This window comes from Triticum aestivum, unplaced genomic scaffold (assembly GCF_018294505.1).
Source record: "Triticum aestivum cultivar Chinese Spring unplaced genomic scaffold, IWGSC CS RefSeq v2.1 scaffold128631, whole genome shotgun sequence".
In the NCBI taxonomy this organism is placed as follows: Eukaryota; Viridiplantae; Streptophyta; class Magnoliopsida; order Poales; family Poaceae; genus Triticum; species Triticum aestivum.
Genome location: NW_025225549.1, coordinates 9,948 through 25,010, shown reverse-complemented (window position 1 = coordinate 25,010; position 15,063 = coordinate 9,948). Strand labels below are relative to the sequence as shown.

Genomic DNA, 15,063 nt, shown 5'->3' with positions numbered 1-15,063 from the left:
CCAAAGTGTTACTTATATAGCAAAGGCTTTGGTCCCGGTTGGTGGCTCCAACCGGAACCAATACCCATCCTTTGGTCCCGGTTGGTGCCACCAACCAGGACTAAAGGCCTCTTTTCACCAGCGCAAAGGGCGGGAAGCAGAGGCCTTTGGTCCCGGTTGGTGGCACCAACCGGGACTAAAGGGGGGGCATTGGTCCCGGTTGGTGCCACCAACCGGGACCAAAGGCATTGCGCTGCCCGCGGCCAAAAGTTTAGTCCCACCTCGCTAGTTGAGAGGGGCTCGGAGTGGTTTATAAGCTCCACTGCGGCTGCCCTCTCGAGTTCCTCTCAAATGCAGGCTTACGGGCCTAATGTCACACTGTGCTGTCTGTTGGCCTATTGGGCCTTCTGCGGGCCTGAATCCTGGCCCAGGTTGGGTTTCTAGTCGTATTCAGGCCGTGGTGGCCCAATAGGTGGCAGTTTTTTAAATTTTTTGCATTATTTATTTTCTTTTTTTTGCTTTATTTTTAATTCTTTTTGCTTTTAGGTCAGCAAAATTATAAACTGTCTGTTAGTGCCATTAGTTTTAAAAAACATATAAACTTTCTATTAGTGCCATTAGTTCTTTATGAAAATTCTTTTTGCTGTATTTAGTTTTTTTATTTTCTTTTTTGCTATATTTATTTTGTTTTATTTCTACTTACAACAAAAAACTTATTTATTTTATTTTATTTTGTTTCTAATTACTTATTTATTTTACTTTATGATAATTCTTTCTGCTATTAAAGTTTCTATCAAAAAAAGTTCTTTATGAAAATTCTTTTTGCTTTTAATGATTAAAAATAAAAAAGAGGCGCAATGCGCGTTGATTTGCTTCAAGCCTTTCGGAATAGTGTAGACTGCACTGCACATAGCTCGATGCAGTCTACCTTATTCCTCAAGGCTTGAAGCTAAGCAACGTGAGCATTGCGCCTCTTCTTCATCGTCTCTGCACTCAGGGCTTATAAACCGCTCCTACTGCCTCTCAGCTAGCGAGGTGGGACTAAAAACTGCTTAGCTAGTAAGAAACTCTAGTACCGGTTCGTGCCACGAACAGGTACTAAAGGTGCTCGTGGGGCCACAGCCTCATTAGTACCGGTTCATGGCACCAACAGGGACCAAAGAGTGGAATTGGTCCCGGTACGTGCCACCAATGGCATGTTACAAAACGGACAATCTCTTTCAAAGTATCAGGATTTCATCCGGAAACTCGTCTGTTACAAAGGGATTTCATTTTTCAAAACTTATTTGAACTCCTGACTTTTTGTGTGTTCAAAATGCACCATTCAAAGCCACATCATCATTTGTCAATCCTTTCTGACTTCATTTGTTATTTTTCATGCATTTACTAATTATTTTGAGCTATAAGACCCTAAAATTGAAAAGCATTTTAAATGAACTCTGAAAAGGTTGAAAGTTGGCATGATATCATCATTTCATCCACATAGCATGTGCAAGAAAGTTGAGAGGGTTACGGCAAAAACTGGATGCACTTCGTGTACAAAACGGACAATCTCTTCTAAACGCATTTTATTTTTATTTATTTTACTGCTGCTATTTTTATTTATTTTACTGCTGCTATTTTTACTTAATTTATTAAGGTTTATTTATTGTAGTTACTATAGTTTATTTTATTAAGGTTTATTTAGTTTTATTTATTTTATTAAGGTTTATTTATTTTATAAATATAAAAAAAGAAAATAGATGCGCTTATAGAGAAAATTCAACCTAAATTCATAATAAATTTTATGAAATTTACTGTGAATTTAGGTCAAATTCCCTGTATAAGGGCATCTATTTTCACTTTAAAAGGCAGAGAGGGACGGGCTTATAAACTGGTGTGAGCCCCCTTCGGTTGGCGAGGTGGGACTAAACACTGGCCGCAACTAGGACCAGCCCTTTAGTCCCGGTTTGTGGTATGAACCGGGACTAAAGGGTGGTGGGCCAGGAGCGTGGCCCATTGGTCCCGGTTTGTACCACCAACCGGGACCAAAGGGTCCATACGAACCGGGACCAATGCCCACGAGGCCCCGGCCGGCCCCCTGGCCTCACGAACCGGGACCAATGCTCACATTAGTCCCGGTTCGTGACTGAACGGGGGCTAATGTGAAAACTGCCCTGTGACCTAAGCCCTGTTTTCTACTAGTGCTTGCCCTTTCCGTTTTCGAAATAGCACACACTCCCCAGTACACCACCACCATCATAGGAAGCCTCCTAGATCTTGACACCGTCTCCACCCAACTCAACCATTATGGTATGCACCATAACCAATATTCGCATCCCACAACGTTCTTGTCCCCTAATTTTGTTCTCCTGTGGAAGCAATGATAGGTAACCCAACAACCAATCCATAACCGTTTGGGAGGAAGAACCTGACAAAAGTACTCATTTTGTAGTTGTCGTCATCTGATTCCCCAGGCGTGCATCAACAATTAAAGAAGGCGTCCCTTTTAGGCGTAACTGCCCCCACTTACACGTGCGACGTATACGTGCATGGGACATGCAGATGAAATGTAACGTTCGATGCTCGAGTGATGTATACGCTGCATAGATCATGCACGTGAAATCCGTCGCTCCAAGGAGTACGTGAGGGGAGATAAACCGACGTCTAGACTGGACCAGAAGCTCACGGAACACCGCCGCCGTCAAGCCTAACATGAGGGCACCCGCATATTTAAAAAAAATGGATTCCCACGAGCCTCTAGTGAAGATAACCCTGACCTTGACATCAAACAACACAAGTACAACATACGATTTTCTTTGTTAAGAAAGACGAAAGACATGGATCTTCTTGAAAGGTACTTGTTGACTGATTTCTATCCAGTTCTTTGAAAAGACAAGCAAACGAACGTCAGCATTATCGATCACCATCAGAGCCCGATCAGATCAGCCATCACGGGGACTCTCCTATATCCTAAGCATCGGTCCACCCAAGTCAACCATTATGGTAGGCACCATACCAATATCTGCATGACACGATGGTCTTGTCCCTTAATTCCATTCTCCTCCGAAAGCCACGATAGATAAACCCACTAATATCGGTTACTAATCCATAACTACTCGAGCGGAAGAACCCGACAAAACTACCAAGTTTGCAGCCGTCGTCATCAGATTCCCCAGGCATGCATCATAATGAAAGAAGACATGCCCTTTTAGGCGTAACTGCCCCCCTTACGTGTGTGGAGACACACACCAGATACTCTGAGGTGTCGCGATAGGCGTGAGACGTATACATGCATGGGACATGCAGACGTTACATAACGTTCAGTACCCGAGTGACGTATTCGCTGCATGGAGCATGCACATGAAATCCGTCGCTGCAAGGAGTACGTAGAGGGAGGCAAACAGACGTCCAGACCGAAGTAGAAGCTAACGGAACGCCACCTTCAACAAACCCTAACGTGAAGGTGCCGCCATATTTATTACAAACGGCATTTCCAGCTGTGAGGACATGGATCTCGCCGTGAGCCGTCCGTGGGGAAGATAACCCTGACCTCGACGTCAAACAACACAGATACACCATACCATTTTCTTTGTTATTCAGAAAGACGAACGGCATGCATCTCCCTGAAAGGTACTTGTTGATTGGTGTCTATCTCCTTGAAAGGCACTTGTTCACTGATTTCTATATCCAAGGCCAAGAAGATCTCACCACACCGAGGCAGCTTTGGTTTTACTACCTGCTGCTTAAGGTATTGTGCCACTGGTAAATTACACGAGGGTTAGGCTACTGGGTCCATGAATTGGTGGCGTTTGTACTTCTCGCCACGTCACTAGCAATTTGTTATTGATGGTATGTGCTCGCTCTGGCACGTAACCGATATTTGGGCAAATACCAGTGGTGTGTCCTTTTGAAGGCGCATCATTGACGTAGATTGCCTATAAGCATTTCTATGCTAGTGAAAAGGTACACTCAATTGCAATCTTTGGGATCTTCTCTTTGAAGGTAATTGTTGTGTTTTTTTAGCCAAGGCCAAGAAGGTCTCACCAGCCAGGCCTTTGAAAACAAAAGCAAACCCCATCCTTTCCATTTCCGAAATAGCGCATTTGTGACACACACACACTCCCCAGTACACCACCACCACCATACTATTTGTGATGATGGCCAACGTTTTTTGTACTGGCAACTCATGCCATGCCACCCACCATCACACAAACCCTCCTAGATCTTGACACCGTCTCCACCTAACTCAACCATTATGGTATGCACAATAACCAATATTCGCACCACACAATGTTCTTGTGCCCTAATTTTGTTCTCCTACGGAAGCTATGATAGGTAACCCAGCCACCGCCAGTTACCAATCCATAACCGTTCGGGAGGAAGAACCTGACAAAAGTACTCATTATGTAGTTGTCGTCATCTGATTCCCCAGGCGTGCATCAATAATAAAAGAAGGCATCCCTTTTTAGGCCTAACTGTCCCCACTTACGCGCGCGGCATATACGTGCATGGGACATGCAGATGCAATGTAACGTTCAGTGTGCGAGTGATGTATACGATGCATGGATCATGCACGTGAAATCCTTCGCTCCAAGGAGTACGTGAGGGGAGATAAACGGACGTCTAGATTGGACCAGAAGCTAATGGAACATACTCACGAAATAGGGTTTCCCCCCGCTTTAGATTATAAAGCAACCACCACAACAATATCCGACAATCGCGGCGAACAAAAGGTGCAGCCAAGGAAACGAAAATAAGTTACCACAAGGGCATAACAGAAGTACAACATAGAACGGAGCGCTGGGGGCACAGCCAAACAACCCCAAAATAAGGATCATAGTCTAACTAGTCTGGCTCAGGAGGTGGAGGCGGGAGCGGGGGCGCCAATGCTCCTGCGGTGGTGCGTAAGGCCGAGATGATCCTGTCGATGGAAGCTAACGGAACATCACCGCTGACAAGCCTAACGTGAGGGCACCGACATATTTAACAAAATGGATTCCCGCGAGCCTCTGTCGAAGATAACCGTCACCTTGACATCAAACAACACAAATACAACATACCATTTTCTCTGTTAAGAAATAGGAAAGACATGGATCTCCTTGAAAGGTACTTGATGACTGATTTCTATCCAGGTCTTTGAAACACACAAGCGAACAAATGGCAACTTCAGTGGTCACCATCGGAGCCCAATCGGATCAGCCATCACAGGAACCCTCCTAGATCATAGCATCAGTTCCATCCAAGTCAACCATCACGGTATGCACTATGACCAATATTCGCATCACACAACGCGCGTTCTTGTCCCCTAATTTTGTTCTCCTGCAAAAGCTATGATAGGTAACCCAACTACCGCCAGTTACCAATCCATAACCGTTCGGGAGGAAGAACTGGACAAAAGTACTGATTTTGCAGTTGTCGTCATCTAATTCTGGAGGCATCCATCAATAATTAAAGAAGGCGTCCCTTTTTAGGCGTAACCGTTCCCACTTACGCGCGCGATGTATATGTGCATGGGACATGCAGACACAGTGTAACGTTTGGTGCGTGAGTGACGTATACGTTGCATGGATCATGCACGTGAAATCCGTCGCTCCAAGGAGTACGTGAGGGGAGATAAACTGACGCCTAGACTGGACCAACAGCTAACGGAACACCACCGCCGACAAGCCTAAGATGAGGGCACCGACCTATTTAAAACAAATGGATTCCTGCGACCCTCCGGTGAAGATAACCTTGACCTCGACATCAAACAAGACAAACATAACATACCATTTTCTTTGTTAAGAAAGATGAAAGACATGGATCTCCTTGAAAGGTATTTGTTGACTGATTTCTATCCAGGTTTTTGAAACACACAAGTGAACGAAAGGCAACTTCAGTGGTCACCATCAGAGCCCGATCGGATCAGCCATCACATGAACCCTCCTAGATCCTAGCACCGGCTCGACCCAAGTCAACCATTATGGTAGGCACCATAACCAATATTTGCATGACACGAAGTTCTTGCCCCCTAATTCCGTCCTCCTTTGAAAGCCATGATAGATAAACCCACTAATATCAGTTACCAATCCATAGCCGCTCGATCAGAAGAACCTGACAAAACTACCAAGTTTGTAGCCATCGTCATCCGATTCCCTGGGCGTGCATGAATGATTAAAGAATGCATGCCTTTTTAGGCGCAACTGTCCCCCTTACCCGCTTCGAGACACACACCAGGCACTCCCAAGGCGTCGCGATGCGCGTGAGACGTATACGTGCATGGGACATGCAGACGCAACGTAACGTTCGGTGCGTGAGTGATGTATACGCTGCATGGCACATGCACGTGAAATCCGTCGCTCCAAGGAGTACGTGAGGGGAGACAAACGGATGTCTGGACCGGACCAGACGCTAACGGAACACCAACGTCAACAAATCCCTAACGTGAGGGCGCCGCCATATTTAAAACAAAACGACATTCTTCGTTACCCGACCCGACATCAAAGAGCACGAATACAACATATCATTTTCTTTGTTATTAAGAAAGACGGGCGACATGGATCTCCTTGAAAGGCATCTGCTTGACTTAACCGACATCCATCTCATTGAAAGGCACTCGTTGACTGATTTCTTACCAGGACCGACAAGATCTCAGCGAGCAGGTCTTTGAAAAACACAGACAGACGAATGGCAGCTTCGACGGTGACCATCGTAGCTGAGGCCCACCCCAACCCGGGCCACGCACACACGGACCCGATCTCCCCATTCCCTTTCCACATGGTTGGATGGTCAGGTGGACAGTGATATCCACAGTCCATCAGGGTCCAATTCCTGGCGCTCGCATTTATTCTGGATTTATTTCAGGATTTCCGGCGATGCGCTCGAATGCTGGCCTCTGTACAGTGTTATTATTATTATATTATTATTATTATTAAAAAAAGAAAAAGCAGAAACGGCGCCGCGCAGTCCCGCACACTCCATATCCTTCCGTGACGACCACATATCTATCCATCCCTACTCCTCCACTGACAGCCGGGGCCGGCCCCGCCGCGGCTCCGGCGACCCGCGCCCACCGGCCCAGCACGCGCCAGTAACGGCCGCGCCGTTTTGTCCCGTCCCCGGCTCGCCGTCGCTATCCATCCGCCCAGCCCCTTTGACCTGCGCCCGCCCGCGCCTATATATACGCCACCCCAGGGCCGGGGCCCCATTCCCTGCCCTGCCACCCCACCGCACCGCCGCTCCCCGAAAATTTTCCGTTCCCTCCCCGTCCCGCGCCCCCGCTTAAACCCCTAACCCTAGCGACACCGCCGCCGCCGCCGCCGCCGCCACCCAAAGCCATTTCCTTCGGACGCCGGACGGGCCTGGGGGGAGGAGCTTTCCGGGATGGCGCCGTTCGGGGACGGCGGCGGGATGGGGGGAGGCCCGTTCGGCGACGGGGGGATGGGCGGCGGCGCGTTCGGCGGCGCCGGACGCGCGTTCGGGCACGGCGGGGAGGAGGACGCCGGGTGGGGCTGGGACCCGCTGCGCAGCGGCAGCGCCCCGCCGACCATGGACGGCGCGCTGCTGGGGGCGGAGGGGGTTCTTGGCGGCGGAGGAGGTGGGATGGGCGGCGGCGGCGGCGGGGATTCGTTCTTCTCCGGGGCCGGCGGGCTCGGCGCCAGGCTCGACGAGGTCAGCCGGCGCCGCGGGGTCATCGACCAGGTATAAAGAAGGCCGGCGGCGCCGTTTCTTGATTGGTCCTGTATGCTTCAATCCTGTCCTGTTCCGTGCTTTTCCGTTGCTGGTTAATGGAGTCGTGCCGTGCCGTGCGTGCTGTAGATTGGATCTACCTATCATCTATCGATGTGCTGTAGCAGGGGTTTCCCGTCGGATTTCTTTTCGATCTGTGCACCGCAAAAATTAGTTGGCATAGGTTGCGAGGGTGGCTGTAAATTTGTTAACTTTGTTTTATCTCGCGAAAAGAAGGTTGCTAGATTGGTAGTCCAATTGAGCGGATGCTGGCGAGCGAGGGTTACGGCATAGATTGTTTCCGATTGAGGACATTATGCTCCGCTTTTTGGTGGACGGAGTTTCAGATTGGATGGTTCAGCTCTCTTTGTGTAACAAAGTTGGCAAAAGCCTGATTCTTTTCATTGTTTTTGTCCTGTATCGGTTCTAATGTTGCAGATGTAGGCAAGCACCACTGTTTTGGTTCCTGTTGGTGGTCACTTGATCAATTGTTGGGTGCTGATGACTGGCTGGAAGCATCGTTATCTTTTCTATCCATATCTGGTCTATGGTTTTACTGATTGATTTGACGCCCATATGTCTTTGTGCAGTCTTGTTTCTGGTCAATGTCATCACATTGGAACCTATTGCAGAATTAGTGGACGCGGCTCGTTTTTAATGAGTATATTCGAGCTGCAAGTATTCAGCTGGAACATCTTTTGTCAAAATTTTGCCTAGCCTGTAGTTGTAACCATTGTTAGTTATCTGCTTGGCAATCACTTGAGGTGCGATTTATCTGTCTGTTCACCGTGATGAGTTGGATTGTGGGGAAGCGTGGCGTCTGCTTTACTAGATGCCCTGTTTCTCTTGTTTAGTTTGATGATTATTTTCCGTTTCAATGTGGTAAGACCATTTGGCTTTAGCCTAATATAGCCTGAGTTGTTTAACATTGGTATTAATAACCTGCTGCCTGTGTTGACTGCTTTGTTTCAGTATGACTTAGTGCGTTCTATGTGATGTAATGAGTGGTAAATATCATCAAGCTTATATGTGTCAAGCAAGGTTTTGGATTTTTGGTCAGTTATTAATTGCACAAATATGTCACCCTTTTTCATTTACTTTTTTGATAGTTTAATTTGGTAAATTTCTCTTCAGTATTTTTCTTAAACTCCATCAAGGTTGGCAGAAAATTTAACCAATGCAGTTGTTATCTTCCCTCTGGTACTGTGCCCAATGACTCGCAGTCCTTCCTCTCTTTTCTCTCTGGAAAAGGAGAGGTTGAGAGGAAGGTAGCTGGTTTGGGTGAAGAAAAGAGAAATATGGTAGGGTTTGCAGTTGGTTCATGCTCTGCAAATCAAAGGCACAACTCTACCTATCACTTCTTCCCTGTTACATCTATATTCGAATTATCCCTTGTTTTGTACTAAATCACCCGTGCTAACCCATGCAACTACACAAGTTTAGGCAATGGACTTGTGGTACTCTGTCATGGAATATGTTGTGAGCTCATTGCGCTTGGGTCCTCATAACTTCCTTTTTTTGTGGTTTAACTTTTGGTATTTGTTCTTATGTGATTGTGTAACTGGTGTGTGCAAATATCATCAGCAAAAGCTTTGGCATCTATCCTGATTTACTAAATGCATCTCATATAAAGACACCAATTTCAGGTGTATGTAGTTTTGCTGTTCATGTTCATAATTGATACATCACTTAATAAAGTTTTGTGTTCTTTGTTTCAGGACCATTATGGTAACTCTGCATTACTATCTAAAGGTGTCGGAGGCCCCCAGCTTAATGGTACCAGAGGGTTTGATGGGCAGCCATTTAGACCAAGCATAGTTCGCGGTGTTGGCGCAACACCAAACCACTCCACATTTGATATGGGTTCAACATTGGCAGACCATGATGCTGAATTTTATGGCCATCAGAATCACTTCATGCCAGACATGGGAAAGATCAACACTTTTGGTAGAAGGGACTTTGATTCTACTTATCTCTCAGATTCTGATCTTTCAGATACTTTCTCTGGATTGAGGCTGTCTAATAGGGCATCATTTGATGAAAGGAGTCATGAGAAAGAGCTGCTGGATGAAATGCTTATGCATCGCAGATATTTCAACTCTAATATGGCTGATGATAGCCGGCTTCCTTCAGCGGGTAATGCTTTTCACTCACCTAGGTCCAAGCACATGGATTTTCGCCCGACACGTCGAAATTGTTTACGTAGGCAGAACAGTTCAATTGATGCCCCCAATGTCCCAAGGATGAATCACCATCACATGGATAATGTTGATCAACTGTCTTTTGCTGAAAGGCTAACTTTGATGCAGTCAGGCAATTTGCGTGGGGAGGCCAATTATCTCCGTGATGCAGCTACAACAAATATGATAAACCCCTTGAGCAGTAGAAACAACACCATTACAGACTTGGATCTGGCTAGGAATCGTAGGGCATACCTTGAGGATCAGTTTGCCCGGCAGTGTCTGCAGAATGAAAGTAGTTATGTACCAAAATCTGGTCTCTCTTATGGTGGTAATAGGCTCTATCATGATGAGCCTTGTTTCCCCTCTTCAAGGGCGCAAAGATTAGGGCCTAACTTTCATCCTAATTTGGGGAGCATTCCATGTCACGGTGACCAGCAATCACGGCTCTTCTCTGTTAATAGAAGGTCAGCTGGTAGGAATATGGGCCTACAGAGCAATCAAGATAATGCTGTAGAACACTGCATAGATTCTATTGATAGAAACAGTGAAGAAACCTTGGAGCTACTTGATGCAGTTGGCCATGTCATGAATGTCAGGTATATTGTTATTTTATTCCGCAGTCTGCTTTTTAGTTCAATATATTTCTATATAAGTCATCTCATTTTCATCTTAATGCAGTGTGGATCAACATGGCAGTCGGTTTATTCAACAGAAACTAGAAGAAGCATCTGCTGAGGATAGGGAAAAGATCTTTCCAGAGATACTGGCCAATGTTATTGCTCTAACAACCGATGTGTTTGGTAATTATGTGATCCAGAAGGTACATCAACAGGTCCTGGTAATTTGATGATTATTTGTTTATTGGGATATACTGATGTTTGTGATCCACTGTTCACAGTTCTTTGAGTTTGCTACGGAGAGCCAGCTGAAACAGTTAGCAGATAAACTCAATGGCCATATTAAGGCTCTAAGCGGTCAGATGTATGGTTGCAGAGTTGTTCAAAAGGTCAGTTTAATGTTAATGATTTGTTTCTGTTACAGTGTCAAGTGTCATGCAAAATTTGTTCCTTCTGTTTTTCTGTAAATGTCCTAAAAATGCAACCCATAAAAAATTCAGCATTAAAGAATTTTTATGATTTTTTAGTAATCAAAATTCAGTGTAGGAATGGGTAGTTAGTGAGCAGTTTGTGAGTTATTTAGCCATTTTTTGTGACAAAATTATGTGGTACTGCATATTTCACAAAAATGCATTTATCTTTTGATTTAGTTTGTGCCCTGACCTTGTTACGGATGCTCCAGCTGTTTTTACATGAGATAATCCACCAAATTCTGGTACTTCCATGTTGCTGCTAGTAGTAACTTGACAGCACAGCCATACTTAGACCTCCAGAAGGTCAATCTTCAGTTTACTTGACTTCTGAGCCTGCTAGTAGTAACTTGACAGCCATTCAAGGATGTCTTGGTTGTTCACGAGGCCATCCATTTGTTGTTATGTGATGACCTGATTTCTTGTCTTCCAATGGCATTTGACATTGTGATGACCAACTCATTGATTTGTCATACCCATACCAAACAAAGGTTAGGTTCAGAGATAGGGCTGCATTGTCGAGTTTTACTCCTTTTGATGTAGTAAATCATTATTGGCTTGTATAGATGTCAGCATGCTCCCTTTCTACTCATTTTGGAGAACCTGTTCTTCACTTCTAAGAGTTGTTGCTTTGAATTGTAGCTCTCATCCATTGGGGTTTTGATTGACATGGCACATTTGCAATGGAGTTTTATATATCTTTAGCATGCTTTAAATTATAAAATTCTAATATTCAGTATTGACAGGTTATTGAGGTAGTTGATATGGACACAAAGATTGCTATAGTTTATGAGCTCATGGATTCTGTTCTGGATTGTATCGGTGATCAGAATGGGAACCATGTAATCCAGAAGTGCATTGAGTGTGTTCCTGAAGATCGCATTCCATTTGTTTTAGAGCCTATACTATCACAAATTTTTAAGCTTTGTACTCACCAATATGGCTGTAGAGTTATTCAGGTACGAAAATTGCACATTCTTTTTCGTTTTGAAGTGTTAGATTAATCCCTTTTGAACTAAGAAGAAGATTGTAATATGTATTTGCAGAGAGTTTTGGAGCATTGCCGTAAACCGGCGACTCAAAGTGCTGTGATGAATGAAATTGTGCAGCATGCTTTTTCTTTGACTGAAGATAAATATGGGAACTACGTTGTTCAGGTTTGTCAGTACACTCTGTATACGTATTGTATATACTGGAATAGTTTTCTATTTCTGTGTTGACTTGTATTATTTTTATACATTGTACAGCCCTAAGCCACTGGTCCAGCCAAATAATCTGCATATGTTGCTGACAAAATAATTTGTTTCTATTGAATTCTGACTTCTGAGTAACATCCTAACTAGAAAGGTTGTGTTGCATTTATCATGTGAACTGACAGTAGGATGCATTTCCTTAACTAGCTGCCAGTTGCAGGTCTCTTTCATATTGAAGTTTGTAAAATCTATTTGATCCAATAACAAATAATTTTGCACTTATGTGCAGTGAATTTCCTTTTCAATTAAAAGACCAGCTCGTTTTAGGAATACTTGGATAAATAATACACATTTTTTTAGCAAGACTTGAACATGACTTGATTAGTTAACAACCTAGTTTCCGCATGTTTTTGAATATTAAAATGTTAGTCTATTTTTAATAAAGTCTTGTACATTACATGTGTACATTTTATTATATAAATTGCAGAAGTTAAAAAAAGAGCTAGGCTTTAATTTTATGTTTTGCCACCGTGTTATGCTTTTCTGACAAAGCGAACGCCTGAGCGCAATTCTGCGCACATTAAGCACAATGCGTTTTACTGTGGCTTAGAGCCTAGGTGTGCCTTTTTTAACTATGATAAATCTAACGATGTACTTCTGACTGAAAATGCAAGTCTTTTAGGACATGACTGCACTTTGACCATATAGAACATGTTGTCTCACATAAACGTAGTTATGCATTGCAGAAGTAATAGTCCATGATGAATCTAGCAATATCAAACTTAATACTTCTGTATATACCATATTATCTAATTTGATAATATCTGTCCATGAGGATTTTGAAGTATCATTTAAAAATAAACATAGTATACCTTTATAGAGGGGTTTTAATAATCATTCCAACTTTCCAATGCTGGTGCTCCAAAGCAAGTTATGTTAGCAATATGCAGTCCTTATCTAATTGTCTGGCCATGTAATCTGTTCAGTAATAAACCATTTGAGAACTGAAGCATGTAAAAGTTCCATGTCATTTGATACATTTGTATTTGCTCAGTCCATTTTATTGCTGCTTTCCATCTAGGGTTGACGTTAGGTACTTATTGATGAACCTTTACTCTACAGCATGTCTTGCAACATGGGAAGCCAGAGGAGCGGTCGTCAATTATTCAGAAGCTCACAGGACAAGTGGTTATCTTGAGCCAGCAGAAATATGCATCTAATGTCATTGAAAAGTGTTTGACCTACGGAACTCCTGAAGAACGTGATGTCCTTATAAGGGAGATATTTTCTTGTGGTCAAACATTTCAGGTTTGTCCCAGTTCACTAAGACACTGTGCATCACTGCATGTTTTCTAATCAAACTATTCTGATCTTGAAAACCACATTTCCTTTGGAAATACACAGGGATACGTGGCATTAAGCACGTCTCCCTTGCATGAATACCAAAACTGCCTTGTAGTCAACAGATTTACAGCAACCCCCTCTGAACAGCACGATGTTTGGGAGGTGATACTGAGTAAAGTTTGCCAGATTTGGTTATTAGTCATCAACACTGACCCGTGCAAAACCAATCGCCCACAGCATGTGTTCCCAAGATCATATTTACATTTTTTTTTGTTATATGCAAACATATTTTCCATACAAACCTAGCCTATTACTGATAGACCACAGAGTATCTTCACTGCTACAAATATCTGAGTATCTTTGCCAACTTTTTGATTGGTGCGGTCATTTCTCGAAGCCCCAAAATGTGTTGTTATTTTTGTATGGCTAGACAATACATGAGTTGATAGTGTCTGCAAAAGCCTTGCAGGTTTAGTGTGTGCTTGACTTCTGGGTCATTGGTTATCAGACAAACCTTGGTTCTAACTTGTTACTGTGTTCTATTATTAGCTGTGCAATTTTTTTCATGATGCACACCAATTCTTTAGTGATTTGAGTGCACTTCATTCTGACTTTGCCCATTTGTTATGCAGACACTGATGAAGGATCAGTTTGGCAACTACGTCGTACAGAAAGTCCTTCAGACCTGTGATGACAAACACCTTGAGATGATCCTGTCAAGCATCAAGGTGCACTTGAACGAACTGAAGAACTACACATATGGGAAGCATATCGTTGCACGAGTTGAGAAGTTAATTATCACAGGAGGTAAGCAGACGGTCAGACTGATGTATCGCAAGATGTGGATTTCTTTTCAGATTCCTAACATTTTCTGCTTGATCTCAGAGAACCGGGTGCGGATGGCGTCCAAGCCCTGCCGATGCCAACAGGCGGCGAAGTGCGCTGACGCGGACGCTGATTCTTCTTAAGCATTTGCCATCACTTCTGGTGGAACATGGATGGACTGTGAAGGTTTTTCTGTTGGTACAGCGTGCATTTAATGTCATGCCTTGGTAAAGAGGAGCAAGGTGTTCTCTTTCCTGTCTTGTATAGAATCTGGAGAGTTTTCGGGAAACTTCCGAGTAACTAGTTGAGTATTAGGGTTTGCCGCTGTATATCTTTTCGGCCATGTAAAAGTTTACAGGTGGATATATAGCTGTACATGTTACGGAGTTGTTAGCTTGGTGAATTGTGACTGTTTAATTTGTTTCTGTTGGAGCTGCTACTTGATGGGTTTAACTTTCTTTGCAAAACCAATGTCTTTGTATTATAGTTGTAGTTTACCTTTGTGCCACCTTGGTGGTACCTAAGGCTACTAGTAGCTCGGAGTTCTTGTCTAATGGCGAGCCTAACATTCTCAAACAAACCCCCTTTTGTTCAAACAAATGAAGTGGTTTTCCAAAAGTGATGTGATTTTGAAAAACTAGTTTATTTGATTGAACTAATGATGGTTAGAGGGTACTTTATGATTTACCAATGAGCATCACTAGTTTCAAGCAATATTTGTCTTGTCTTCCTTGTATTTAGCTTTGTAACTCCTGTAAGCTTC

At 43.8% G+C, this 15,063-nt stretch overlaps 1 protein-coding gene across 1 annotated transcript; it reads left to right on the top strand.

Moving 5' to 3' along the window:
* The first annotated feature begins 7,025 nt into the window (after positions 1-7,025).
* On the top strand, positions 7,026-14,767 carry LOC123172250 (pumilio homolog 3). Its single transcript, XM_044589251.1, has 9 exons — positions 7,026-7,641; positions 9,387-10,447; positions 10,530-10,671; positions 10,750-10,857; positions 11,685-11,897; positions 11,985-12,095; positions 13,254-13,439; positions 14,108-14,282; positions 14,361-14,767. Exons 1-9 carry the CDS (start codon positions 7,324-7,326, stop codon positions 14,441-14,443), a joined length of 2,397 nt encoding a protein of 798 aa, XP_044445186.1. The 5' UTR covers positions 7,026-7,323; the 3' UTR covers positions 14,444-14,767.
* The last annotated feature ends 296 nt before the right edge of the window (positions 14,768-15,063 follow it).